Genomic DNA, 27,383 nt, shown 5'->3' with positions numbered 1-27,383 from the left:
CCCGAGAACTACAAAACTCCACTCCTACCGCGGTATGCAGTACAACTTCCGTTAGCGAGCATGGAGGTACCACTCCACCCCGCTAAAAAGAAAGGCCAAAACTCAAAGGCCGTAGAAACCCAAGTCTCTAGGCAAGAGTTGCACAACAACCAAGCAGGTTAGACACATCGAGAAGAAGGTAGATCAAATACTAGCCACGATCCAATCGCTAGTCGGGCCACCACAAGGCGTCCATAGATATTGCAGCACTCACCACAAAGGGTCGAAGCGATAGAACGATTCACAATAGTGAAATGCCAACGACACCTACGATGGCTACGGTAGCACTTTCCCGCAGCAGCATCAGCAACAACGCCCTTCGAATGATCCGACGGCAGCAATGCCAATAGCCCTTCTACGTCAACCTACCTTACTCCTCCGTCCACAAACTAAGGTATGGGCATACGAGTAAGGACAGTTTAACATCTGGCAATGGATTGTATGGGATACGGGGCAAAAAGTGCGTTCTTCACAATATGTGAAACAGGGCAAACGGGATGTTATTTTGCTCCAGGAAACGCATGGCCTCGCCAAACTGGCGGCCTACCAATCCATAGGCACCGGTCGTGGCGACATGATAGAATTCTCACGACATTAGTTGAAGAGAACTAACGTCAAAACCCATGACCTCGGCGTAGAACACGATCACATCATGACTGAAGCCATTCCTAAAAATTCAAGGCAAAAAGTATTTTTATTCTAAACGTATACAGGAACCCGTCAAATCAGAGACAAAAATTTCATAATCTTTTCAAGAAAGCGGTAGTGGTGGCGGAGACGCTCCGCTTTTAAGGGAGGAGACTTCAACGCTCCCACACGAAGCTTGGGGCTACCGGCTTCACCTCTACCAAGGTAATATCTATGGCATGTATCAAAAGAAATTAAGGGGAGCGCCCTTTGAAATCGAAAAATCGCGAAAAACGCGTTTCTTGAAAACCGTATATTTGGGCTGTACGTATTACAAACGCCCTTTCCTGTAATTATGAACGCCTAAAACATCGTAAAAGTACGTCAAATCGGGTAATAACGAGCAGCGGCAGCTGCTGCGCCGCCAAAGAAGCGCCGAACAAGCCAACTTCGAGCGAGCACCGTTCCCGCGCCGTTCAACCGATCGGCGCCATCTTGGTTTTGTTTTTGTTCGTGAATTCCCGCGCATTTCTTTACGGCCCGCGGCGGTAGGGGTGGTGGCGCGGCGAAACATGATTCGCTTATGATGGGGAAGCTCGCAGGGTTTGTTTTCCCGCGTCTCGACGCACAGCTACCATTGGACTAAGCGCGCGCTCCTCGAGAGAGTGGGGGAACGCGCGGCTGCTATTGGCTGCCGCGCGCGATGACGCGATGCCTTCTCCGCGGCTTGCTCCGTCGTCGTCGGTTGCGACTAGTGCTAGCGCTTGCTTCGTTCTTTGCTGCCGTCGTCACCGTCGGGCAGCCAGCTTTGATATCGCAGCTTCGCATTTCGTTATCGCTCGCGGCACTTTCTGAACTCTACACCGTGTTTACGATATCGCATCCTGCCCGCCGACTAAGAAGTGTCATGTGCCTGCGATCGTTGTGTTATCGGACACGCCGCTGGTCACGGTACACGCGTTCGGTGGATTGGTGCGCTGAATCGTTATATAAACTGTGTTACCGTGGTCAAGCGCACCTCCAACAACGATTATGACGGCCCTTTTCACAGCGAAGCAACCTCTGTATCGGTAAAGACGATTGCATCGGCGTGTCAGCCCTCGTATCTCCAGTGTGCGCCAGCGGCACGTAATGCATAGTTGAAATGAGCTTGGCGTCTCGAATCAACCTCGGCGATCGCAACCCCGACTCGTATGAAAATAAAAAAAAGCCAGTAAAGGTGTCGAACAGAAATCAATAAAAACGCATTTTCTTTAATCTACAGGTCATTTCAGACCAAGATATGATCGAAACTTTCGAAGCCCAATATCTCGAAATGACTTTTTTGGCTGGTGATACTGCTTAGTCGAGACATATCTCTGGAACCATTCATCCGATTTCCGACAGGTTTTTTTATTATGCACCTGAATAATTGCCCAAACAAAGACAAAGCCGCTTTTTAATTTATTGTGTCTGTAATTTGTGATAATTAATTAAATTTTCATTGATAAAAGCCAAATGGCAAACACTAAATCCAGTGCCCTGCTAAAAATTTTCAGCAAGGAAATTTTAAAAATGAGCTTTGTCTTAGTCTAGAGCACCCATCCAGGAATCATCATAGTGATTTCACAGTGCTAGCACATTTACCAAATCACCAGAGCCTGACTAAGAAACCCATGTGGACTATCCTGATAAATGCTGTAACTTGGGACCAATGAGCATAAATGCATGAAATTTTGGGGTTATTCAATGGCTTTGCTATTAGCCTACCCTGAAAATTTCAATAGGATATCTCAACAAACAAAAAAGTTGCCCTTCCAAGGTAGCCTCCCCCCTTAACGTTAACACTGAGCCCATGCCCACACGCGCATAGGTACGAGCGTCCAAAGGGACACGACACCGGATCTCACTTTGACCAAAAACGTCCCGGAGCGACGTGGCATAACACATTCGACGATCTGGGTAGTGACCACAGAATTCTAGTAACGCACATCCCGCGCGAAACGCGCAACTCAGTCATCCAATCAACGAAACGTCTAGTAGACTGGGACAAATTCAGGGAGATAAGACGACAGTCGACTTCCCCGCCCACATCGAACATTAAAGCTGGTGTGAAAACGTAATAAGCAACGTCAGGGAGGCCACGCAGATTATGGAGGCGGACATTCCCCTCGACAGGCTGGACAGTAAGCTTATGCACCTATGGCAGGCGAAAGAATCACTCCAAGCGAGATGGAGGAAGCAGAGACACCAAAGAGGGCTACGGAAAAAGATCACCCAACTAAACAAGGACATTGAGGCATATTGCAGGCAACTAAACGAGCAACAATGGGAAGAGATATGCAGAGACATGGGCAGCAGCTCGGCGCTTCCCAGACGTGGAACTTGCTGAGATTCCTTCTCGACCCGACAAACACCAAAACAGAACAGAGGCACACCATTCGCAAATTAACGCACGATCACAAGGAAACGAGAGCCAGTTAATCGAAGACCTAAGGCATATACGTTGCACAGACCCCGCCCGTGCGACACCCAGATTACTCGGGAGGCGCCAATCCAAAGCTAGACCAGAAATTCACCACGGCAGAGATCAGGGCAGTATTTCACAAGCTAAATCTTAAATCAGCACCGGGGCCTGACGGCGTAACAACCGCATGCTCCGAAACCTGGACGAGGATTCGATAGAATTCTTAACTGAGTATATCAATGAGTGTTGCTCAGCGGAGAGATACCTGAGGCATGGAAAGAAGCCAAAACGATTCTAATACCTAAACCGGAAAACCATCAACAGTACAAACCTCAGACCCATCTCGCTCACGTCGTGCGTGGGAAGCTAATGGAGCACCGCCTTTCTCAGTAGAGTAAACAACTACCTAGAGGACGGTGGTCACTACCCAGATACAATGCTAGGCTTCCGGCAGCATTTTTCTACGCAGGACGCCATGCTGCAGCTTAAACCCCAAATCCTCGACAATAAATCCAGATCCACCCGCGCCATCCTCGGGCTGGATCTCAAAAAGGCGTTCGATAATGCAGCACGTGGCGCGATTCTAGGTCGAATCTCGAGTCTCAACATGGGAGAGAAAGCATACAACTATGTCAGAAACTTCCTGTCAAACAGGAAAATGAGATCTCCATAGGGTGTTAAATCAGATCTCTACGAGTTGGGCAGCACGGAACGCCACAGGGCTCCGGGATCTCGCCTATGCTTTTCAATTTGATAATGGTAGGTCTTCCGGAGGAACTCGACAAAATTCCTGGAGTTCATCACTCCATCTATGCAGATGATATCACCATCTGGATAGGCGACGGTAGCGGACGGCTACATAGAGCAGAGGCTGCAAGAAGCCGTAGCCACAGTGGAGAGAATACCTAGATGGTACGGGTCTTCGATGTTCGCCAAAAAATCGGAACTTCTTCTGTATAGACCGACGCTAAAAGGCAGCCACCCACTCATACGTAGGCACCGCCAGTACGAAGACATCAGAGTCCTACAGCCGATGGCAACATTATACCCACAGTCCAGCATATACGGTCCTAGGACTAATCATCGAATCCAAGGGAACCAACGGAAAACCGTCCACAAGCTAGAACTAAAGTCGCTAACGCATGAGGCTAGTGCGCAGAGTTACAAATAGACACCGAGGCATGGGGAAACAGCGTCATGCGCCTAATACAGGCGTTTGTAATTAGCCACATTGCATACGTAGCGCCTTCCACAATTGGTACAAAGCGGAAAGCAACAAAATCAACGCCCTGATCGGAAAGTGTACAAACGGCCTTAGGTGTTCCAGATATGCGAACACGAACTCTTTCTGAAACTAGGCGTTCACAACACGCTAGAGGAGATTGCCGAAGCCCAGCGCCTCTCGCAGTTAGAAAGGCTGTCCGCGACGAAAACGGCAGAAACATATTGACAAATTGGGTATAACATACCACGTTCAACACGGAAGAGAAACGAGACATCCCAACCCAATCCGCAACAAATCGTGATAAATCCACTCCCTAGAAACATGAACCCACCACCAACGCAGAACGCAGACGCCACAGAGCAAAAGCGTTGCTCAAGATACACGGCACGAGTGAAAAATCCCTGTTTGTAGACGCGAGCCCATATGCCAAGCAGAGAGCACATGCTGCAGCGGCTGTTGACGCTACCGGAAAATGCATTAACGCATGTACTGTATTAACTACAAGAATAGAGGAAGCTGAAGAGGTGGCCATTGCCATGGCCCTCACCTCCACTAAGCACAGCTTCATTCTGAGCGATTCACAAGTCGCGATCAGGAATTTTGCGCACGGACGTATTTCGCAACATGCCCTGAGAATTCTAACCCAGAGCGAGGAATTATGTGTTCGGAAGAACGTAGATATCTAATTTGGTTCCCGGCACACATAAACACAGCCACCTACAACCCGAACGAAACGGTCCACGCGCTGTCGCGAGAACTAACCCGCCGCGCAGCCCAAAGGGTACCCTCGTCGGGAATGCTGTTGCCGAAAACGAACTATTAATGAAAGACAGAATGAACCAGCTATGGAGAATACACAAAGTACTATCGAGACTTGAGGAGGATTTTCCCTCCGCCTCACCCAAATTAGATAGAAAACAGGCGACAGAGTGGCGCACATTGCAAACCAATTCTTATCCCAACCCTGTTCAGTTACACAGGATGTTCCCAGAGATCTACCCAGATTCAATATGTAAAGCATGTAGAATAGAAGAGGCCTCCCTAAGCCATATGCTATGGGGGTGCTCCAATCAGCAAACAGACTCCCCAGAACCTCTCCGGAGCGATGGCGGAAAACGCTGCTCAGCTCCGATCTACAGGACCAAACCTGGGCTATCCAGCAGGCCAGGGAGGCTAGTGGAAGACAAGGTCTTCCGTCCTCCATCTGAGCGGTCTGGCCCGGACCAGCAACTAGCCGGATCTTGCAATAAAGTTGTTTCATTCATACAGCTAAAAATTAAGTAATGGTTATGTTGTACTCTCTTGTCTTTATAGGATGCAGTGATATCAAACTCATAAAGGTATTTTGTGAGAAAGCTGTCAAAAGTGTGGGCAGAATGCAAGTGTATGGAACAGTCAATATCTTAATATCTGTGCATCATAGACAAAAATTAATTGCATATTTGTTTTCAGCAGTCGAAAATTCATATTTTGTATAAATTTAAGCTAGAAATACTAAAAGTTAAGACAAGCAGTTTTCAGACCAGTGTCTCCTCTTAATGTCCTGCTGATTCCTTCGTTTCATATTTCATATTCTGCTGATTTCTGCGGCTGTGCCGCCAAAAAACAATCCAGCCCTTCAGTTCCCTCACTCTTTTCACTCATGGACTACTTTCAACTCACGGCCCTGTACTGGAAGAGGTGGGCGAACTCGTCCCGCACGAGGGTTGTGTGGCACCGGTCCTTCCAGTGGTCGGGCACGTAGTGGATGTGGGCAAGGATGCTGGTCATGAGACGCTCGGGACGCCACACAGGTTCTCGTCGGGAATCAAGGTTCGGGCCCGGCACGATGAGGCTGAGCATCGTGAGAGACATAAACAGGCGGTCCACGGACAGCACATCCTCGTCGATCACCGACAGCAGCAGCAGCACCGCCGCCGGAGCTCCAGCAAAGAACGCCACGCTCCTGCACACCAGCACGGGAGTGTTTGCAAAGGTTGGTTCGCTTGGCTGAATTCCAAAGCAATGTACAAGTCACGATGCAACGTGTTACGGTCGCAACAAGGCCATTTGCTTGGCGAGGCAGAGTGCATGAGAAAGGATTTTCCTGAGCTGCGTGCAGATGTAGATAGAGACCGATTGCTGACATAGGGAGTCCACCATGCTTCACATATCAGACCTAGTTATGACCTGTACCCTGCCAAAACCACGTCAGTTTAGAGTGCTCTTCTACCATACCACAGAACTGTGTGTATACACGTACCGCTTAATAGGCGAAGTTCCGCAAGTCATGGCAACATCATGACAGCTCATGACCTTTGCTACCAGTACACAAAATTCTAAGCTTGGTAAGCTTTTTGCAGGAGGGCAGTTGTCACAGCTGATCTCCCAGCCGCAATTTGGAGCTTCGTTTCGCACAAACTGCCCTTGGTTCAGCATGTGAATGTGAGCACTTTTACATCCGATCTCCCTGCCATCAGAGGCAAGCTTTCCATGATGGTATACCATCTGCAGGCAGAACCACTAACTGCTTTGTCAATAGTTATCGCAGGTGACATAGGTTAGGGTTTGCTGCATAGTCAACAAAACACTTTGCAGCGGTAGCACTTGGAATTCCATCAACAATGAATGTGAGTGTGTGCAAAACATTCAAATGAGGGCAACTTCATTTGTGGGTGCTGCAGTGAGGGTAATATGTTATTGTAACCTTGAAGTGGGGCTTCGTGGCAGCGCGGATTTACCCTGAATAGATGTATTCACGCTATAGCACCCCTCCACTGCAGTGAAACAACCTTTACAGGAGGGTTTCATGTGCTTTATAGAGTAGAACCAACCTCATTGATGCATTTCCGAAAAAAAAAAAAAAAAAAATGCGGAAAGTAAACTTTCGATCTGGGAAAACGTACGATCCGAATCCAGTAACAATTGAGGCTGACAAGCCCATATGAGGTGCAAGGGCAAAAAACATTTATTTCTCAAAAAACATGGAGTGACTCTGATTTTCGAACTCCTGGCATCTCGCTGGCAGCCAGAGGTCAGCCAGCTAGTTCCGGTCCTGACCGGAAAATAACATCGTGGTTACGTGTGTTGAAATCCCGAGACAACCCGAATATTGCAAAATCTAGTTCTGGGACAACCAGTGTGAAGGTAGAGAAAGGCTACCGCCGTGTCAGCAGACGAAACTTTGCGCCCGCATGAGCATCGATTCTTCTGCATGGCCACTTGGATATACAGTAGAACCCCGATTATACGACTTTGAGGGGTCCCATGCAAAACCGTCGTATAATTCGGGTGTCCGTATAATCGAAAAACTAATAATATAGGCAGTGGCAATCAGCCTTGGCCAGAAAAGGGGAACAGACCGCCTGAATAAGCCCCACGACACGACCCTTGCTTCTCCAAGGAAGGTAAATTATTTTTGAAAATGGCAGCTAATGGCAGCATTACTTAGTTGAAAGAGGTGTGAGCGAATCATTATCCTCAACTTCAAAAAAATCGAATCCAGCGCGCATCTTTCCTCCCAATAAATAGAGTTCGAAAAGTTGCCTGTGCGTGAAAACGAAACCGAAACTGTGTCGGCAACAGCCTCCTGTCAGGAGAGTCAGACACAGTTGTCATCGCCATCACATAATGGCGACTGAGCACGAGTTTGCGTAGAATGCTTCGTGTGTGACTGAGCTGTGTGCATCGTATTTGTGCCCTTGTGCCCTTGTGAGTGCAACTGGTGATGTCCCGCTGTTATTATGAACGTTCACGTCAAGCGAAAGTTATTTTGCACGGTGAAAATAGCTGCGTTGCGTCCTTTTGCGTGCTCAAGCCCTGTGACTGCGAGTGCCGCAAACAAGGGCAGGAGACCAGCTGTATGTTGACCAGCAAAAGTTTCCACAGACTGAAAACTTGAAAATACATGGATCTCAATGACTGGCCAGCTGAAGCTACTCAGTGTGGAGAGAGCTTGTCTAGGTAACGACCCTGGATACGCACGCAACCGAGGCATATCCAGAAGCTATCTTAATAGCCAGGAACACTGGAAACTGCCAGGAGAATAAATTTAGTCTCATTCTCTACTTTTCTAATCATCAACTTAGGGGAATGAGCGTTTTTATTGTGCATTCGCAAATACTTGGTCTGCGTTCAGATATGAGTAAAGAAGGCGATTTTTTCTCCCGGACGGAATCAGAAAGTCGTCATAAGATGTGGGGTCAGCATAAAATTGTGTCGTATAACCAAGGTTTTTAATACATTACAGTCGAACCCGTTTATAACGAACTCGAAAGTGTCGCGAAAAGTGGTCGTTATATCAGTAGTTCGTTGTATATGGACTTGCCCTTAAAAAACGTGCACCTCAGCGGCCAAGCTGGTTTTTTTTCTTTGTGCACTTTTATAAAGTGCTAACAACCCTTCGGTGACAAGCTAAGCCTTTCGCGTCGTGAAGCGACGCCCGCTGCGTGCTCACGAGTGAATTAACCGGCTTTGCAATGAGCTGACACCGTTTCACCGAAGCGCGGTACTGCGACGTGGAGCCGATCATCCTGGCTAGTTGCGTGCAGCGCGTCGCCTACTCGGGTCGCGGAGTCACTGAGGACCGCTTTCTGTATGTATGCGCGCGTTTGTACGTTCTTCGTGCTTGCTTCACTCCGGACCGTGCACGGACGGGTGCGGCGACTGGTCTCTTCGTTCAACGCGGCGAAAACAAGCATTTTCCTAGCAACGCGCACTCTATAAGTCTCCGCGATGCTCTCGCGGCCCTCCACGACGATGCGCGCGCACTTCAGTTGTCACCTAGTCAAACACGCAGTATACGCTCGCTGTCAGTGCATCGACGTCCTCGCTGTCGATGCTCGCTATCGACGTGCATCGACATTAACAACAGCGAGCTACTTTCGTTTCTACAAAGTGACGCCGCACTTTAAGCGTCTCGCACGACGCGGCGGCGGCGGCGGCGAACTTGCGAACGGCAGCATGGCGCGCTCGTACCGCCGTCACGCCATCAATCCGCAGTGCATGGCGTACGCCACACTCGCAGCCGAGCAGATATCTACAGATGACTGTGAAAAGGTTGTCGGCTATAAGGCATAACGGCACATTCTCGACGGCCGCCACCTCGCCTTCGCTCATTTCTGATGCTTATCCGCGAAAGCATCGCCGCAATCGCGCGGAAGTCGTAATCACCGATCGACCGGTCTCTGCCATTACCGAAAAGACGGACGACCTTTTGCGGCACATTGTGGCGTCGACGAGTTTAGGGACGCAGTGAACCTTTTTGCAATGGAAAGTTATCGCGATTTGTCACTTCTTGCATTTATGTCTTCTTGCGTTCCAAGGCATGGTTCATCGCAGGCTGTCGTAGCTACAGAGAACGACGTGAGGAAAGGTTACCGTGCGAAAGCTGACCGCAAGGCTTCATGCTGCATCCTTTTTTTTTTTTCCATTCTGCCACTGAAGAAAAGGCTGGAAAGTGAGCGACCTCACTCGCAGCGTCCGAAATCTGCGTGCGGTGCTCGCCGATCTGGGTATCTTAGTCGCGAGTAAACTGCAGCGGGGCACGCGCGAGCGCGCGCTCCTGTCACGCTTTAGAAGGCATGTTTTAACTTTTTTTTTTCGCTTCGTATGCGCCATATTTTTACAGCGACTGTGTCTGAAGTGTTCGTTGTAAAAGTAGGAGGCTTTGAAAAATGTTCGCTATATCTGGACGCAGCTTCAATGGTTAGCATAGGAAATTGTAAGTGCACACAATGTGGTCGTTATACCGATAGATCGTTATAAGTGGATTCGACTGTATTTTCTATGGGGATTTTGCGGACCAAACAAATTCATAGTGAAATGTGGTCGTCGCAAATCTGGGGGACGCATAATCGAGGTTCACTATATGGAGCTAGGTTGCCGAAGAGGGGAAGTGGATATTCTGAGCATACGCATTTGGGATACGATCACGCACGATCACGCAAGATCACGTGAGGCTTGCCCCGTCCGTGAAGAAAACTGCCACCCTGCTAAAGGCTTAGATAGCTCAACTCTGCGCAGTGCACATACAATCGCGGTACAACACGATATGCGAAATCTCGCAGAAGTGATAAGCGTCAGCTGCTCGACAGCCGCTCGCAGCTATCGCATACTACGTCGCACACTCGTGCTGATCCATTTGCGTTCTGTCGTAACTTGAGACATGTGGTGGTATGTTCGCCACCACTCGTAATCGCACCATCTCGCACAGCGGAATGGGCTTTAAAGGATAACACCCGGCATAATGGCAACCGAAGGTGAAGTCCCCAAGCGCCCGCATTGGGATCCGTCGAGTCCTTGCAAAGATGGCGGCGAGTGCGCATCGTCTCGTTTTGGCGTCTGATAACCAGAAACCTCCCAGATATCTTCCAGCAAAAATTTTTTCTGGCAGCTTCTGCCGACCTGCAGGTACGCAGAATTGCCCAGCCAGAGAAAAACGAACGCCGACTGGAATTACGCCATGCGATGGGCCGAGCAACCCGAATACGAACGCGATCCGGAAGAAGAGTGTGGGGGAAATTATCGCCCATATTCACTGGGCACAATGGCGGCGTTGCTATGGTATGTGTCGCGCCGTGTTGTGCAGCGGCAGCATGTGCATTTCTGTAGGTCTTGTGCCGAACTGTGGCGGACTGGAGGAGCGACAGCCTCCATTATTTGGGCCACATTGTTAGTTCCCCGGCTGTGGCAGGCACGAGGTCTGAACAAACATGTGTGGAACGGGTGTGCATCTACAGTCAAACTCGGATATATCGAACTCGAAGGAGATCGTGAATTAGTTCAATATAAGAAAAATCTGATATACAAATATACAGGCTCGAGACCTACCAGCTGGCGGCCCGATTCAAATAAAAGCGGCACATCAAGAATGACAAAATCCCGCCACCCACGAGCAAAAAATGGTCTACTTTGTGTGAAAAAAAACGATATCCTTGGCTGCTTCTTCGTCTCGAAATGAAGTGAAGATGCTGCTCCCATCTATCTAGAGCTGTCCGTTGAACATCCGTTTCCGACCAGCTGCGCCCCCCCCCCAAAAACAACGAATCAAGCCGAACGCTACGACACGTGCGTTTTATGCCGCTCTGTTGCGCTTGAGCTGTCGGCATGGGCACCCCTGGTCCCTGCAACCACAGCTACAATGTCCTCGTCAGCGCGGCTCGCAACAGCCTGAAGATTGCAGTCCCCTTTCACGAAATCATCCGCAGACACTTCGGGTGGAACGGCAACCGGGAAGAGGGATGACAACGGGCAAAACGCGTTGTCTCGTCGCCGTCTTCACCGGTTTCTGCAAGTTCCGCCGTCACGAAGCCTGCCTTCCGGAAGCAGTTGGCCACTGTGTCTTCACGTCTCGCCAGGTGCCCGTCACCATTTGAATGGAACCAAGCAGGTCAACCTTCAGCTCGGTGCCCATGCGGAGATTGACCAACAGCCTATCAAAGAGTCGCCTCCTGTAGCCCACTTTGAAGGACTTGACGATGCCCTGGTCGAGCGGTTGCAGCTTCGCTGTCGTGTTGGCCGGCAGAAACTTCAGCTCGATGTTTTTGAGCTCGCAGGTGAGCACGCACGCAACAGAGGAATGCGGTGGTATGCGACAACTTACGGAAGTGAACTCCGCCAACAAAGCGCTCGTGATCAGTCGTGATGGCAGCATTGGTACCCGGGCTACCTACGAGGGCGGCAGCAATGTACGAAAGGCGCAAGCTGTGGTTGGCCAAGAAAATACGAAAGGCGCGGGGCTGTGGTTGGCTGATCAAAACTCACACACACACAAAAAAAAAAGGTGAAAGGAGGAGGCCGCCGGCTCCTTCGTTCCTGCCAGGGGCAGGAACGAAATTTTCGATTTTGCATGTGCGTATATACACGTGCACATACAAAAGCACGCACGAACATACAAAAAGGATGGTTGAACCCTCCTCGAAAAAAATTTCCAGCTATGCTTCTGGTTCCTGCTTAAAAAAAAAAAAAGTGTGAAAGGAGGAGGCCGCCGGCTACTTCGTTCCTGCTCTCCGAGCCGACGGTAACGCGGAGAAAGCATAAGAGAGAGAGAGAGAGAGAGAAAGAAAGCCATTCCACAAGTTGGAGAATGCGCCCAACAGGAGTACAGTCTGAGCCCTCTCGCCCTCACGTTTTTTTAGCATTTCGGCTGTCGGCTGGGGTGTGATGCCACGAGGTCACGGGGCGCAGCGAGTGCCGAAGCGCACCTTCCAGCTTGCGCGGCGTTCGATAGATCCGATGGCGGATAAAAGTACCGTTCGATATAAACGTGCGAATTTCTATACTTTTACAAAGGATTTTTCAAGGGGATAATTTACGAGTTCAATATAGCCGAAAATTCGATATATGTGGGTTCACTATATCCGTGTTCGACTGTACTGTAAGATTCGTCCGAATATTCAAAGTGCTTGAATATTCGCACAAGCCTACTAATTATGCCTGAGCGCTTTGTAATGGGTGGGCCTTTAAACCACCAACTCGTTGTGCGATTGCGATTTTTCACGCTTGGTGCGATTCTACGCTTCTGCCACGCAACATTACATGCATTAAGCAGACTCTCGCACCACATGACATCTGTACAGGGTTTTTTTCCAAAACAGTTTCAAGCACTGGCATGGTTTTGTGGTGGAACACCTGCTTGTCATGCAGAAGGCCTGAGGTCGATTCCCACTTGAACCGACGACTTCTTATTTATTTGCATCGAGTTCGATTTTTTTTCACTCATGGACACCGCTGATTCTTCACTCACAACCAACGATGCCAACGCCGACACCGAAATTTCTGCGAAACGAGCTCTTTAACACTATCCCATTAAAAATTAATTGGTAACCTGCCCCCATAGTGCCTTTTTTTTTCCTGTGTCCATTTTGTGGGTACTTGTGATGAGTGAGTGCGCGAACAATGCGCGCGTCATGTATTCGGTGCTGTGTCTTGGTGTTGGTGGCGCAAGGGTTCCAAACGCGGTGGGTGATGCTACAGAAGCACCGCGCAACGGACACGTGCGACAGTCGTGCGACAGTCGGGGCAGGAAGGTGACCAGCCGCTGTGCCAAGGCCAACCCCTTCTGTAACCTCTGCACCGACTCGACACATCGTCCGCTCCACGAGCGCAGTCGCTGTCAACGTGTCAGCGACGACTCCGCCGCCCGAGCCACCACCAGCGACTCAAAACCGGTGACTTGTTTCTCTAGAACGTCCCCTGAAACTTAGATACAATTCATAGCCCGGACACCATGATGTTAGTTTAGGCATAGCTTGACTCTATTTGGTGCCGTTACCTGTTTTTTTTCCTTTTCTCTTCTTTTTTTTGTGTGCTATAAAGTTAATTTTTTTGTGTGTGTTTGAAAATGGCTTCTTTCCTTTTCCGGTCAGAGGCCTTGCCTCAATAAAACAAGCTCAAAGCACTAAACCTGCATAACAAATTGGCGTCCTCTACGACAGGACGGAACAGGACGAAGCCATTTTCTTTATTTCTTTGAGTAGACGATCACCGCTATGAGTACGGCAGAATTTATAGCATTGGGCGAGCGCTTGGGGTTGCAGGGCGCGGAACTGAAAAAGTGGGTAGATGAGCAGTCTGAAAGGGCTCAGGAAGAGGCTAACAAAGCGCGTGAGGAACGGGTCGCAGAGCGTGAAGCAACAAAGCAGAGATTGGAGCTTGAACAGAGAGCACTGGAGCTACGCCTTAAGATAGTTGAAGCTGGAGGTTCCACCGAGTCAACCACTCGAGTCCGAGAACCAGAGGTAACACGTCCACCAATCGTGAACCCTCATAGTTTGATTCCCGTGTTCAACGAGAGCCGGGATGATTTGGACGCTTACTTAAAGCGATTTGAGGTGGTTGCTAATGGTCAAGATTGGCCTAAAGAGAAATGGGCCACTGGCCTGAGTTTGTGCCTGGATGGTGAGGCATTAAAGGTGTTTGGCCGTTTGTCGCCTGAAGACTCGCTGAACTATGAGTCTGTGAAAAAGGCGTTGCTCCAGCGTTTCCGTTGTACTGCTGATGGATATCGAGAGAAATTCCGTCGCAGTAGGCCCCTCGACAATGAGACTGCTAGGCAGTACGCTACGAGGCTGTTTAGTTTTTTTGATCGATGGGTAGAGATGGCCGAGCACGGTAAAACATTTGAAGCAGTGCGAGATTTGATAGTCGCAGAACAGCTTCTCAACAACTGCCATAGCCGTCTTTCTTTGTTTCTTCGCGAAAGAAACTGCAAAACGGTTCAACAAATAGCAGAAGTGGCTGACCATTTCATGGAAGCCCAGTGACAAAATAACCTGCTTGTTTTTCGGGAAAAAGAAGAAAGCCGGCAGAAAAACCTTGGCGAACCTGGCAAGTCCCCAGCCAAATGTTTCGTGTGTGGCAAAGCAGGACACCAAGCGTCAGACTGTCGCACGAAAGTCAGCCAACCCTATTGTGGCTTCTGCCGGAAAGCGGGTCACGACACTCAGTCCTGCAGACGGAAAGGTGGAGGCGGAAAGGAAGCTACAGCTTGTCTTTCGTCACCAGTCGCTGTTTCAGGACAGGAGAGCTCGGGGGGCTCCAGTCAAGGTACAAGACGAGCGTACGGACATCCACCCAATGGAATCTACAACCTGCCTGTCTTGCCAGGGGAGGTGTTCGGACAGACGGTTTCAGTGCTACGGGACACGGGCAGCAACAGTCTGGTAGTACGCAGGTCTTTGGTCTCCGATAGAGCTTTGATCGGCACCAAAGCAAAGCTGCTGCTCGCGGATGGGAGCACGATTGAAGCTCCGGAAGCGGAGGTCACCGTATTTTCACCCTATTACAGTGGGCAAGCTGTGGTAAAATGTTTGGAAAACCCCCTGTACGACGTCATAGTCGGCAATGTCCCTGGGGCACGGGACCACACGGACCCCGATCCTAAGTGGAAGAACCTCACGAAAGTCACGGAAGGCGACCATGGATTCCCAAGGCAGGAGCGCAAGCTCACTTCGATAAGCGGGGAAAATCCGGCGGTCGTTGGTGCGAAAGTCGTGAAGGAGCACCACAAGAGTGATCTGGCACTACTGAACGTGTCAAGGCAGGTGTTCCAAAGGGAGCAAGAGCAAGATTCGAGTCTGGAAGTTTGTAGGAAGAAGATTGGCCGGACCATTGTTGGCGCTGGGTCCACAGCGCAGTCGTTTTACACCGACAACGGAATCTTGTACCGCTCTTACCAGTTCTGTCCAGGGAAGACTGTTGCGCAAGCGGTGGTTCCCAGAAGTCTTCGTGCCCAAGTATTGGTACTAGCCCACGAAAATCCATTGTCTGGTCATCAGGGAATAAAGAAGACCACTGACAGAATACTCAGTGCATTTTACTGGCCCGGAGTGCAAGCGGACATTCAAAGATTCGTCCGGTCATGCGACTCTTGCCAACGGACCATACCAAAGGGAAAACTCGGCAAAGCTCCGCTTGGACGCATGCCACTAATTGATACACCATTTGAGCGAGTGGCCGTGGACCTAATCGGTCCGTTGTCACCGATCTCGAGCAAAGGGAACAGATATATTCTGACGCTGATCGATTTTGCCACTAGGTATCCTGATGCCATACCACTACCTGCGATCGATTCGGCAACAGTGGCAGAAGGGCTGCTGGAGATGTTTTCCAGAATCGGTTTCCCACGAGAGATTCTTTGTGACAACGCATCCTGTTTCACATCCAAGTTGATGAAGGATGTGAATGAAATGCTAGCCATCAAACACCTCAGCTGCACACCATATCACCCAATGTGCAACGGGATGGTAGAACGTTTTAATGGCACGTTGAAGGGAATGCTACGCAAGTTGTGCCAAGAGCAACCAAAGATGTGGGATCGATATCTCGCTCCTCTTTTGTCTGCTTACCGCGAGGTGCCACAGACAAGTCTCGGGTTTTCACCTTTCGAGCTCATATACGGGCGACAAGCAAGAGGTCCGCTAAGTGTACTGAGGGAGCTGTGGACTAAAGACGAAATAAGCGAGGAAATGAAAACCACGTACCGATATGTCTTAGATCTGCGGGAGCGGCTAGAACAAACGATACGCCTCGCGCATCAAAATTTGAGCAAGGCCCAAGCCTCACAAAAGAAATATTATGATCGGAGGAGTTATCGCCGTCAACTGAAGGTGGGAGATCGAGCGTTGGTATTGCTCCCAACCAAGCAGAATAAGCTGCTGATGCACTGGAAAGGACCTTTCCTCGTCTCGGGCAAGAAAAACGACTTTGACTATTGGTTGGATGTTGGCGACAGCAAAAAGCTGTTCCACATCAATATGCTGAAACGATCCGAGGAGAGAGAACCGACAGCCCATTTTCAAGCGTCGACATTCGTTGTGGTTGAGGAAGAGGAGACTGACAACCCGATTGAATGTCTGGAGCCAAGAAAAGGACTCGGAATTGAAGCCGTCCGAAAGTCGGAAGACTTGACCGACCTACAGAGGGAACAAGTAGAGAGCGTGCTGAATAAGCACAAGGATGTTTTCGCCGAGAATCCTCGGAGCACAAACCTGGTGGAGTGCCGACTTGAACTGACAACCTCAGACCCCATACACACGCCGCAATATCCCTTACCTTTTGCCATGCAGGAGATCGTCGAAAAAGAAGTGAAAGATATGCTGGAGCTTGGTGTGATAGAACGATCCTAATCTCCTTATAATTCACCTCTCATCCTTGTAAAGAAACCTGATAAGACCTATCGAGCCTGCATCGATTTCCGGCGTATAAACAGCGTCCTGATATCCGATGCCGAGCCTATTCCGAGGACAGATGTGATGTTTGCAGACGTCGGAACTAAAAGGTACTTTTCAAAGTTAGATTTGACGAAGGGATATTGGCAGGTGCCACTTGAAGAGCAATCCCGAGAAAAGACCGCTTTTTCGACCAAATCAGGCCACTACCACTTTCGGTACATGCCATTTGGGATTAAGACGGCATCGGCTATTTTTACACGGCTGATGAGGGCTGTGCTGGTTGGGATCCCAAATGTCGTCCATTATATAGATGATGTACTCATCGCCACCCACACGTGGGATGAACATCTGAAGACGCTCGAACAACTGTTCAGCAGAATACGGGATGCTGGCCTGACAGTGAAACCCCAAAAATGTGAAGTGGGAGCACGCGAGATCACTTTCTTGGGCCATGTCTTAGGAGGTGGTGAGGTTCGTCCGATGGAGAGCATGGTTGCAAAGATCTTGGAAGCGACAAAACCGGAAACCAAGAAGCAAGTGCGCTCATTTTTAGGACTGGCCGGCTACTACAGAGACATGATCCCTCACTATGCTGAAAAGTCCTCCCTTTGGTGGAAATGACCCGAAAGCGAGAGAGCAACCGCGTAACGTGGACACCCGAAAGAGAGGCGGCATTTGAAGCTATTAAAACGGCACTAGCCTCTCGACCTATTGTCAAGGCGCCCGATCTCGAAAAAGAGTATGTGATTCGATCCGATGCGTCAGACAGAGGAATAGGAGCCGTTCTCATGCAAGAGCACGACGGCGTCTTGCATCCGGTTTCATATGCTAGTCGACAACTGGTTCCGCGTGAAACTCGTTACTCGGCCATTGAACGAGAATGTCTGGCATTGGTCTGGGCTGTTGAGAAATTTCACATTTACGTTTACGGGACCACGTTTGTCATTCAAACCGACCACCAACCTCTCTCATATCTCTCTCAGGCTAAACACCTTAATAGCAGGGCCCTTCGATGGAGTCTTGTTCTACAGGAGTATTCCTTCAGAGTAGAACATATAAAAGGATCAGAAAATGTTGGTGCAGACTTTTTGAGCAGAATTTAGGACTGAATATTTAATCGGTGACTGTTCATCGTGCAGGTGCGATTATGAAGTGACCATGCATGTATGTAGAGACAGTTTAACTAGTTAAGCTTCACTCATCGCGCTATAAGTTTTTTTTATATAAAAAAACTTATCGAGGGGGGGGGGACTTTCTTGTGATGAGTGAGTGCGCGAACAATGCGCGCGTCATGTATTCGGTGCTGTGTCTTGGTGTTGGTGGCGCAAGGGTTCCAAACGCGGTGGGTGATGCTACAGAAGCACCGCGCAACGGACACGTGCGACACGTCAAAGAGGAAGACGTCGGCGGGGCATGGCACGTGTGGCCGCCGCCAATAGGAAGATGGCACGGCGGACGGGTGAGAAGAGGAAGAGGAGGAGATAGAAGGCAGCCAGTCGGACTCGGACAGCTCGGACGAGACGCTGGTGTCAGGGTCTGTGCCGTCGGGTTTCGGACTCGAGCACAAAGGGCCCGACAGCGTCTGCTTCCAGACGTCCTCGGAGACGGACAATCCTGGAAACGGGGCGTTCTCATCTTCCGAGCAGCGGATCCGGGCAGCTGAGCCACCGTGGAGCGCAGAACTCGCTGTCCCGGCTGCCGAGAGGACTCCTGCTGCCAGTGGCTAGCCACGGAACGAGCCCGGGTGCCTGCCGCCAGATTCCACGCTCGGTACGTGGGCAGGAAGGTGACCAGCCGCTGTGCCAAGGCCAACCCCTTCTGTAACCTCTGCACCGACTCGACACATCGTCCGCTCCACGAGCGCCGTCGCTGTCAACTTGTCAGCGACGACTCCGCCGCCCGAGCCACCACCAGCGACTCAAAACCGGTGACTTTTTTCTCTAGAACGTCCCCTGAAACTTAGATACAATTCATAGCCGGACACCATGATGTTAGTTTAGGCATAGCTTGACTCTATTTGGTGCCGTTACCTGTTTTTTTTCCTTTTCTCTTCTTTTTTTTGTGTGCTATAAAGTTAATTTTTTTGTGTGTGTTTGAAAATGGCTTCTTTCCTTTTCCGGTCAGAGGCCTTGCCTCAATAAAACAAGCTCAAAGCACTAAACCTGCATATATATATAAAGTTAATTTTTTTGTGTGTGTTTGAAAATGGCTTCTTTCCTTTTCCGGTCAGAGGCCTTGCCTCAATAAAACAAGCTCAAAGCACTAAACCTGCATAACAGTACTGTGGGTTCTTGGACGTTAAGCTTTCGAAGATTAAAAAATTTTTAGAGATGCAAACACCCCTCTTGCGTGCCTCACGTTTTGCATGGGTGCAGCCTATGAAAAATGTTTTGGTTACAGTGTAGACAGTTGTGACTCATGTTACAATGGAAGAACGTGAGCTTGGGCATGTTGGTATTCCATCTTAACGCCTATAGCGCACCGAAGGGACAGGAACACAGAGGTGTCCTGTCCCTTCTGTGCGCTCTAGATGTTAAGGTCATGTTCAATCAATCAATCAATCAATAAGTTTATTATCATGATATAAAGAATAATACATGGAGTAAATATACAGACGAGGGTCCCAAGTACACGACTGCAACGGGATCCTCGGTGATTACAAATAAATAAAACAACATAAGCAGCTGTTAGAATCGCAGAAACAAAGAATACACAAAGCAGATTGAAAAACAAAGGGCATGGCATCAAAAATACAATAATAAATACATTGTGAAGTAACAAAAAAGACCGATCAACTATTTAACAGATGCTCTTTTAATGAGTTTTTAAATGAAATAAAAGAAACTTTACATTCTAGTGAAGTGGGCAAGTTATTCCATATGGAGATGGTACAGAAGAGAGAAGATGATTTACCATAGTTAGTATGAACCTGATTTATCATAGTTAGTATGTTACGAGCCAAGGTGTATCTGATATCCAGAAACATAAAAGAAGACGGCCCCAAAACAGGAGACACTTAGCCGGGAACAGATAATTAAGGCTCCTGTCAAATGACCGCCAATAAGAGCACGGTCCACTCACTTTGCAAGGACGATCATAATGTGAGAGGAGAAGATGTCCATGTACTGACAGGCAGGCCGGTAGGCACGGCACAACCTGAAAGAAACAATCATTTAAGTTCCGTGTGCACTTTTCACTCCATTAACTATCAAAGTTAAAAGCACTTATAACAATCTACAGGTTAAAGGACCATATTTTGATGCACTTACGGTTTTTTTTCCATGCTACCCATTGAAACTGCGTCAGATATAACGAACATTTTTCAAAGAAAATGTCCTAGTTTTATGATGAACACCTCAGACACTGTCACGATAAAAATATGAAATGTATGAAGTGGGAAAAAAAAAAATCAAAACAGCCCAAGAGAGGCACATGCTCACACGTGCCCTGTTCTAGTTTAATCGCGACAAACATATCCTAGATCAGCGAGCCCTGCAAGTAGATTTAGAATGCCATGAGAGAAGCAAGTCACTTTCCAGCATTTCTCCAGGGGAAGAATGGCACCGAAAGGGGAAGAAGGAAAAAAAAAAGGAAGCACGGGCATGAAGCCCAGCGGTCAGCTTTCACAAGGCAACTTTTTCGGACACCGTTCTCTACAGCTACAACCACCCGTGACGAATCAAACAATGACTTTGAACGCAAGAGCAAGCAAAGTTTAGTAACCAAACGAGCAACAAGGCGCACCTGGTGTTAAGTTCATGGTCGAGCTCATTGAAGTGCCGCAGGAAGAGGCGCGCATAGGGGGACCAGGTGCGCACGCCCAGCACGCCTGGCTCCCGCTTGATGAGATCGGTGTAGTTGTAGAAGAAGTACATCACCTGCCAAGCAAGCACCAGCGGAAGCAGCAGCAGGTTCGCCAGGCCCACCCACAGGATGCGCCTGAAACACCCCAACAACCATCACAGAAGGGGCACAGGAAGAAACATGTCTCTCCAAGATGATTGACATTAATAATACTGTAGAATCTTGGTAGACAGAACCTGTAGGAACTAAGAATATGTTCTACTTACTGTAAAAACTAATGAGAACCAACAGACACTAATGCCAGGGAAAGTATAGGGGGGTATTATTTGTAGTAATTAGAATGTAAATGTGAAGCAAGTAAAGTGGACGAAAAGATAACTTCAAAAGATAACTGCAAAATAACGTTCTTCACCCTTTATTATTGTTGTGTCATTGCTACTTCTTTTGTATTTGTATTTGTAATAACCACCCTGCATGGACCACGAGTCCGCAGTATTGAATAAATAAAATAAAAATAACTTGCCACCGGCAGGGACCGAACCTGCGACCTTCGAATAACGCGTTCGATGCTCTACCACTGAGCTACGGCGGCGGTCATCCTCCCATCCACTTTGTGGGGTATATATGTGTATTTAAACCAAGGAGTCTTAGTCAGCGCCAATCGCAGTCATGGTTGCGGGTGCGAAACACTCTTTTTTCTGCCTTTTGGCGTCACGTAGCATGTGACCTTTTTACGAGCTGGCAGCCGACCGTGCTACGTGACACCAAAAGGCAGGAAAAAGAGTGTTCCACACTCGCCGAGTATATACGGCAGTTATTACTGAACATTGCATTCATTACGTGCATTAGCTATCAGAAGCATTCTGGAACAGACGACGTCCACCGATGAATCGCCGCCACACTTTCACGCTACCGGTAGGCCTAGACGTCACGAGCCTCTGCGGAGAGTGCGTTTTGCTGTCGAGCCGACTTGTACAACAGAAGCTACGTCGGCACCGTGCATGGTGTCATGGCTTACTTGGCACGCATGTGTGAGTGCTGTTTATTCAGCGGAATAATTCTTGGTCCGTGGTTGCAACTTTGACGGCCCCCATGATGAAGTTGCACGTTTGGATGCGCTGGCGGTGCGGATTGCCGGTGATAGACGCCCCCAAACCCAACACTCTGGCACAGTTTGGCGCAATTTTCGTCGATATTATCAGGAGGCACAGTAAATACAATTTGGCTCACTTTGGCGCAGGAGTGGAATCACTGCTGAATCCTTAGCTGACAACTGCAGCTTCCAACTTCACGATGTTCTCCAAGACTACAATCTTGCTGCTGCTGCCCCTCATGTCCTTCCTTTAGAAAGTTCATTTTATTTTGCCCTCTGTGGCTTGTTTTTTTTTCTCCCTCACGCATCTATTTGCATGAGTTTTTTCTGAGTGCTGCACAACACCTCAAGTTTCCTGCAATGGAAGAACTTTGCACTGATGAGATGTGCAGCAGCTGCTTCCACGAGCCCCGTCTCCTTCACAAACTAAGGTCTATCAGCTGTCAATAGTTTTTGGAGGTCCTCAATAGTAGCGATGCTGTCACTCAAGTGAGCACTTTGCTGCGCGTCTGCATGCGCTTACAGCAGCCAGCTTTTCAGATGAGCGACAAAAAAATGCGATGAATAAGCCACTCCTGTGTCCAAGCGTCATCTTACGCCACAAAAGTGTCAGGTCGACTTGTTCTGTTAAGGCAGGTAGCGCAAAGAGACACGGACACAAGCGAAGAATAAGTGCACAGGACAAGCGCAATCAACAGTGCACAGGTGGCGCTTGTCCTGGTGCACTTATTCTTCGCTTGTGTCCGGGTCTCTTTGCGCTACCTGCCTTAACATGAGTTCCACAAAACTAGCCCAGTTATCCGTTCTCGTAAGACTTGCTCTGTGTGACTCAATGTGAGCTCTCCATTTCCTGCAGGAAGGAATGGTTGACTATAGAGCTCAATGTCTTCCCTGTTTCAAGCCACTATCTGCTCTCCAAGGCCACAAGTTGACAGTTGTCTTCGGAAAGCTTTCTCTTCTTTCCCGCTTCTCTGGGCGGCTCTCGCGAGGTAGCACGGTAGATTGGAAAAAAAACCTTCGGGAATGTACCTTCAACGAGCTTCATTTTTCCACGCACTGTTTGAGGAACCGTTCCCTTGATATGTAGTAGGTCACCGACCGATAAATCAGACACCGATAATTCGGACATGCTCGGCAATTCGGCAGTTGCGTGCACCCCCGCCGATGGTCCCACAGAAGTGATGTGTAAAGACGATCGATATTTCGGACAGCTGCCAGATCTACATTCGAAATCCGACCCTCTCGCGCACGCAGAATCAGCAGCCGTCTCTCCTCCTCCGGCACCCATACCATACAATGTATGGCCTCAGAGATCAAATGAAAGCTAATTGATGATCTGAGGCTTTATTTTGATCACAGCTTTATGCCTCAGAGATTTATCATTGAAAATGCCGATCTTGGAGGCGCTGCTCAACTGGTGGGGGATCGGTTGACATCGCGAACATCCTACATTCCGGTTCCTGTATCCGCGCGCTGCACTGCTATCGCCACCATTCTATCGAATGTGTCTGTGGTACAGCGTTTAGCTAAATTCTGCGCGTGTTCATTTTTATTTTGAGACTTGCTTTATTTTCCGCCCTGTGTCTCACAAGATCCGAGGTAAATGGCACCAACGGCGTCCTCACAGCCAGTGCCGAAGGCCGCGCAGACGATGACGAAACGCGGCAGATATACAACGCTAACCATGGCGAAGAAAGCAGTCATTCAGCAAGTGCTCAGTGGTCATCCCGCAAGTCGAAGTTGCTCGAGAGTTCAACGTTTCGAAGCAAATCATATCGGACTACATGAAGAATAAGGATAAGATTTTAGGCGCGACGGAGACATCATCCGGAAGTGAAGAGGGTGCGCCAAGGTTTTTCATCCGCAGTTGGAAGAAGCGTTGAGCATCTGGCTTAACGCTACCGTCGCTCAGCGGGTTCCAGTTTCTGCAACCTCTTGAAGCAAAAGGCTGAAACATTGGCACTTCGCCTTGGCATTGATGGATTTAAGTTCAGCAATGGCTGGCTCCGGAACTTTAGGAAGTGGTACGACCTCGCTTTCAAAAAATGTGCGGTGAGAGCAGTGCCGTGGATAGCACACTGGTAGCGAACTACAGTAGAACCCCGTTATACGTTTTTGAAGGGACCGCAGGAAATAAACGTAAGAGACGGGAAACGCAAGAGCCGAAAACAGGAAAAACGACAAAATATTTAGTGGTACAGAATTTTATTTCAATGCTTACGCGTGAAAAAACCGTGCTACGTTGCTTGGTACTTTTACTCATGTCCGAGCAGCCCGAAAAGTTTTTCGAGCACCTGCAGTCTCACATCCTTTTCATAAATCTAGTGCCACCACAGCCGACACCTGACAAGCGATCGCTTACGGCGATACCTTGTTGCCAGTTGCGTCGCCAAGCGATACTGCAGGACCATTAGCATAGCGTCAGACCCACCGTGGCTTGTAGTAAACGGTCGAACGCCTTGCGAAAGTAGAAGTACCCCTGAAAGCGGCTCCACCAACTCCTAAATTTCGTCACTTGTGCACACACTGACGCACTCAGCCCAAGGAGCTTTTTTAACCTCCATGACTCAGCCACAGTCTAGTCGACGGATAGAAACGCGGAGCTGGGGACGGCGTCATCCACAGAAATGTAATCAACGTATGTGATTTTTTTTAGCACCAACAGCTGTAGGCGCGAAAGAACTAAGCACATACAAGCATGACCACATGAACTCTAACCCAGCTCGAACAACTATGACAAATAAACGCCAACGCAATGGCAGAAGTAAATGCCTATCTCGAAGGCATTGCTTTCGCAAGTAATTACGTCATAGACGCCATCTTTGCAATACAAATTTCAAAGGCTATGCTTTTGTCATAAGTAAATGCCGATCTCGAAGGGCTTGCTTTCACGAGCACTTACGTCATAGACGCCATCTTTGCAATACGGATCTCAAAGACTATGCTTTTGTTTGTGTCAACTGAAAGTATCTGTCGCTTGCGCCTCTCATGCGGCTAATGTCACGGACAAACCACGCCAAGCTGCGTGAAAAGTCACCATGGCCGCGTCTCTTAGGTACTCACTCGGTCGGCTCTGAGTGCACTTTGCGACGTATCATACGAGAACGGTCCCACAGTTACGACGCAACAGTGGGGTTCCCAATACATTGTACCCTATGGGAGCTGTGCCAGACCGGCAGAAAACGACGTAACAGCCGGGCAAACGCATCAGAAAGGAACGTAACAGCGGTACAGTGGCTAGAATGGGGAAGTGTGACGACCGGCGAGCGGTTCCTATGGGAGGCGCTGAAGACTGAGGAGAGGGAACTGCGTGGGGCACTCGCTCCCGCATTCACGTCGCTGAAGCTCCGCTGCGCCGAAAAGCCTGCTGTTTCTCTTTGTTGAGTGACATATGTGCGTGCGGTTAATTTTACGGATCTGCGCGCAACGAGAGGTACACGGTCACTGGTACTGCAATATGGAGTTCAAAATGCCAGGGAACTACACAAGAGAAACAATGCATTTCGTGCAAGCATCTCAGGAAAGGCCTCATTAATGAAAGATCTGCGCGGAACAACGCAGCTTGACTCGAGCTGTTCGTATATCATTAAGGAGGAGGGCACAAACACAAGCTCTTAAGAGATTAAGCGCCAAGCTTTCGCCGTATGAAGACACTATGCAGAAACTGAAACAGCAAAGTGAGGAGCTCGAAAAAACGCCTTGAAGCCGACTACAGTTGACGTCCGATTTCCCCCCGGACCCTCAAGGCCGGCGAAACGTCCGGAAAATCGGGCAGTCCGGAAAAACGAATGCATGTGAAAACGCACCTTTTTGGTAGGTATTTTTCGCTGACGGAGAGGGTCACAGCCGGAATACAAGATTCCCATAGCAATTCAGCCATGCATCGTTTAGGTGGCTCTGAAAAGAGCCGTTTATAAAAAAAAAAAATACGACGTGGCCGGCACTACCTCATAGGTCAGCACTTGGGCGCAAAGAAGTCGCTATTTTCTTTTGCACGGTCCGCTTGCCCGCGATTATGTCTGCCTCAATTTCAGTCAACGTCATGTTGCCGACGTACACCAATGACAGTGTCATCAGTGCTCCGTCAACTCCGAGCTCGTTGGCTGTGTAGGAGCTGGCTCTTCGTTCTCGGTGTCGGAGTCATCGAAATCCTCCGTAACTTGATGAATGATTTCGTCATCGGTCAACTCCGCACATAGCTCGAGGTCTTTGTCAGCGTCGGCGAAGTCCTCAAGGGTTATCTCGGCTGGAATCAACACGCCGCCAGCGCGCAGATCGTCGAAGGCAACGTCCGCGGATGGCAGTTCGTCATCGTGAGCCTACGAGGTGGCTTTGTGCGCTTCGAAGGCGCGGACGAAGACGAAGGAGCAGTCGGTGCCATTGCTGTAAACGGCGAATCCGCTCGACGAAAAGCGCAGCACGAAACAGCTAGGAACTCGATGGATGCTGAAGGTCGGAAACGTGATCACTGAAGGTAGCGCGCAGCAGCAAACGATCAACCGCAGACACGACCGCAGAGCTGGCACAGCTGACAAACAACACGTGAACGAACACAGTGAGGTTTGGCTTGGCTACGCTACGGCTGGCAACGGATTGACACGTGCGGTTTCGAGTTACACAGCCGCGGCGCGGTGCGGCGGTGCTGCTGGCCCACCTGCGATGCGAGTACGGTGGGTTCAAGATATGAAAATGAAAACAACCAAAATGGCGGCGTCGGTGGTGACTTTGGGTCGGCGGTTAACAGTAAAAAGTCCGGAAATCGGATGGCGAAGGCTATAAGCGTCCGGAATTTCGGACTTTTTAATACATTGACTCTACGGGGAACTTGACGTGCCACAGATGAGTCCGGGAAATCAGGCATGTCCGGAATTTCGGGCGTCCGGGAAACCGGACGTCGACTGTAAAAGATTTCACACCCAAGCTTGCCATCATGCAGTGTTTCTCAGGGTGCACGACGTAAGTCGGCCAGGAATGAAGTACAACCCAGATTGGTTAATTGAACGCATGATAATGCGAATGAAGAGCCCTCGCTGCTTTATCATCTGGTTGGTTAGGCGAGAGCTTAACCAACTACAGTAAAACTCGTTAATTCGAAGGCCTCGGGACCGAGAAAAAATCCCAATAAGCGGTATTCCCAATTATCCGAACAACGCAAAATCAAAGAAATCAGCCAGAAAACAAACGTGATGTACGGAAATTCACACCTTTATTGTGGCAATTCCAGCCTACTTGGAGATAACATTCCTCCATGCGTGACTGACGCGTTCGGTAGTTCCCAGCACTGAAAGTCATATTTTCCAGCCTGTCAAGAGGCGCAGCATCTGAGCCTCGCCGCCGTTGCACTTGACGAAGCTGCGCACAACACTAAGGCATCGATGACAAATCCGCCAAAGGGGTGATCGTGGCACCGGCTCGTACATTAGGCCGATCCCGGTCGATCCGTCAACATCTTCAGTCTGCCGAACGGCGACGTTAGAGAGAGCAGCCTATCTGCGT

The 27,383-nt window shown here is 49.2% G+C and overlaps 2 protein-coding genes across 2 annotated transcripts in view; one reads left to right on the top strand and one right to left on the bottom strand.

Annotated features, from left to right (window-relative positions):
* LOC119386620 (coenzyme Q-binding protein COQ10 homolog B, mitochondrial) overlaps positions 1-27,383 on the top strand; it is a 158,547-nt gene that overhangs the window by 35,565 nt on the left and 95,599 nt on the right. The window lies entirely within an intron of this gene.
* Positions 1-27,383, bottom strand: part of LOC119385450 (autophagy-related protein 9A-like) — a 268,124-nt gene that overhangs the window by 165,259 nt on the left and 75,482 nt on the right. The window contains 3 exon segments of the mRNA XM_049413199.1: positions 6,000-6,282; positions 20,072-20,146; positions 20,735-20,929. Of these exon segments, the coding sequence (XP_049269156.1) occupies positions 6,000-6,282; positions 20,072-20,146; positions 20,735-20,929 (553 nt within the window).

This window comes from Rhipicephalus sanguineus, chromosome 3, assembly GCF_013339695.2.
Source record: "Rhipicephalus sanguineus isolate Rsan-2018 chromosome 3, BIME_Rsan_1.4, whole genome shotgun sequence".
Lineage (NCBI taxonomy): Eukaryota > Metazoa > Arthropoda > Arachnida > Ixodida > Ixodidae > Rhipicephalus > Rhipicephalus sanguineus.
The sequence above is the reverse complement of the archived record's forward strand: the minus strand, read 5'-3'. Positions and strand labels throughout refer to the sequence as shown.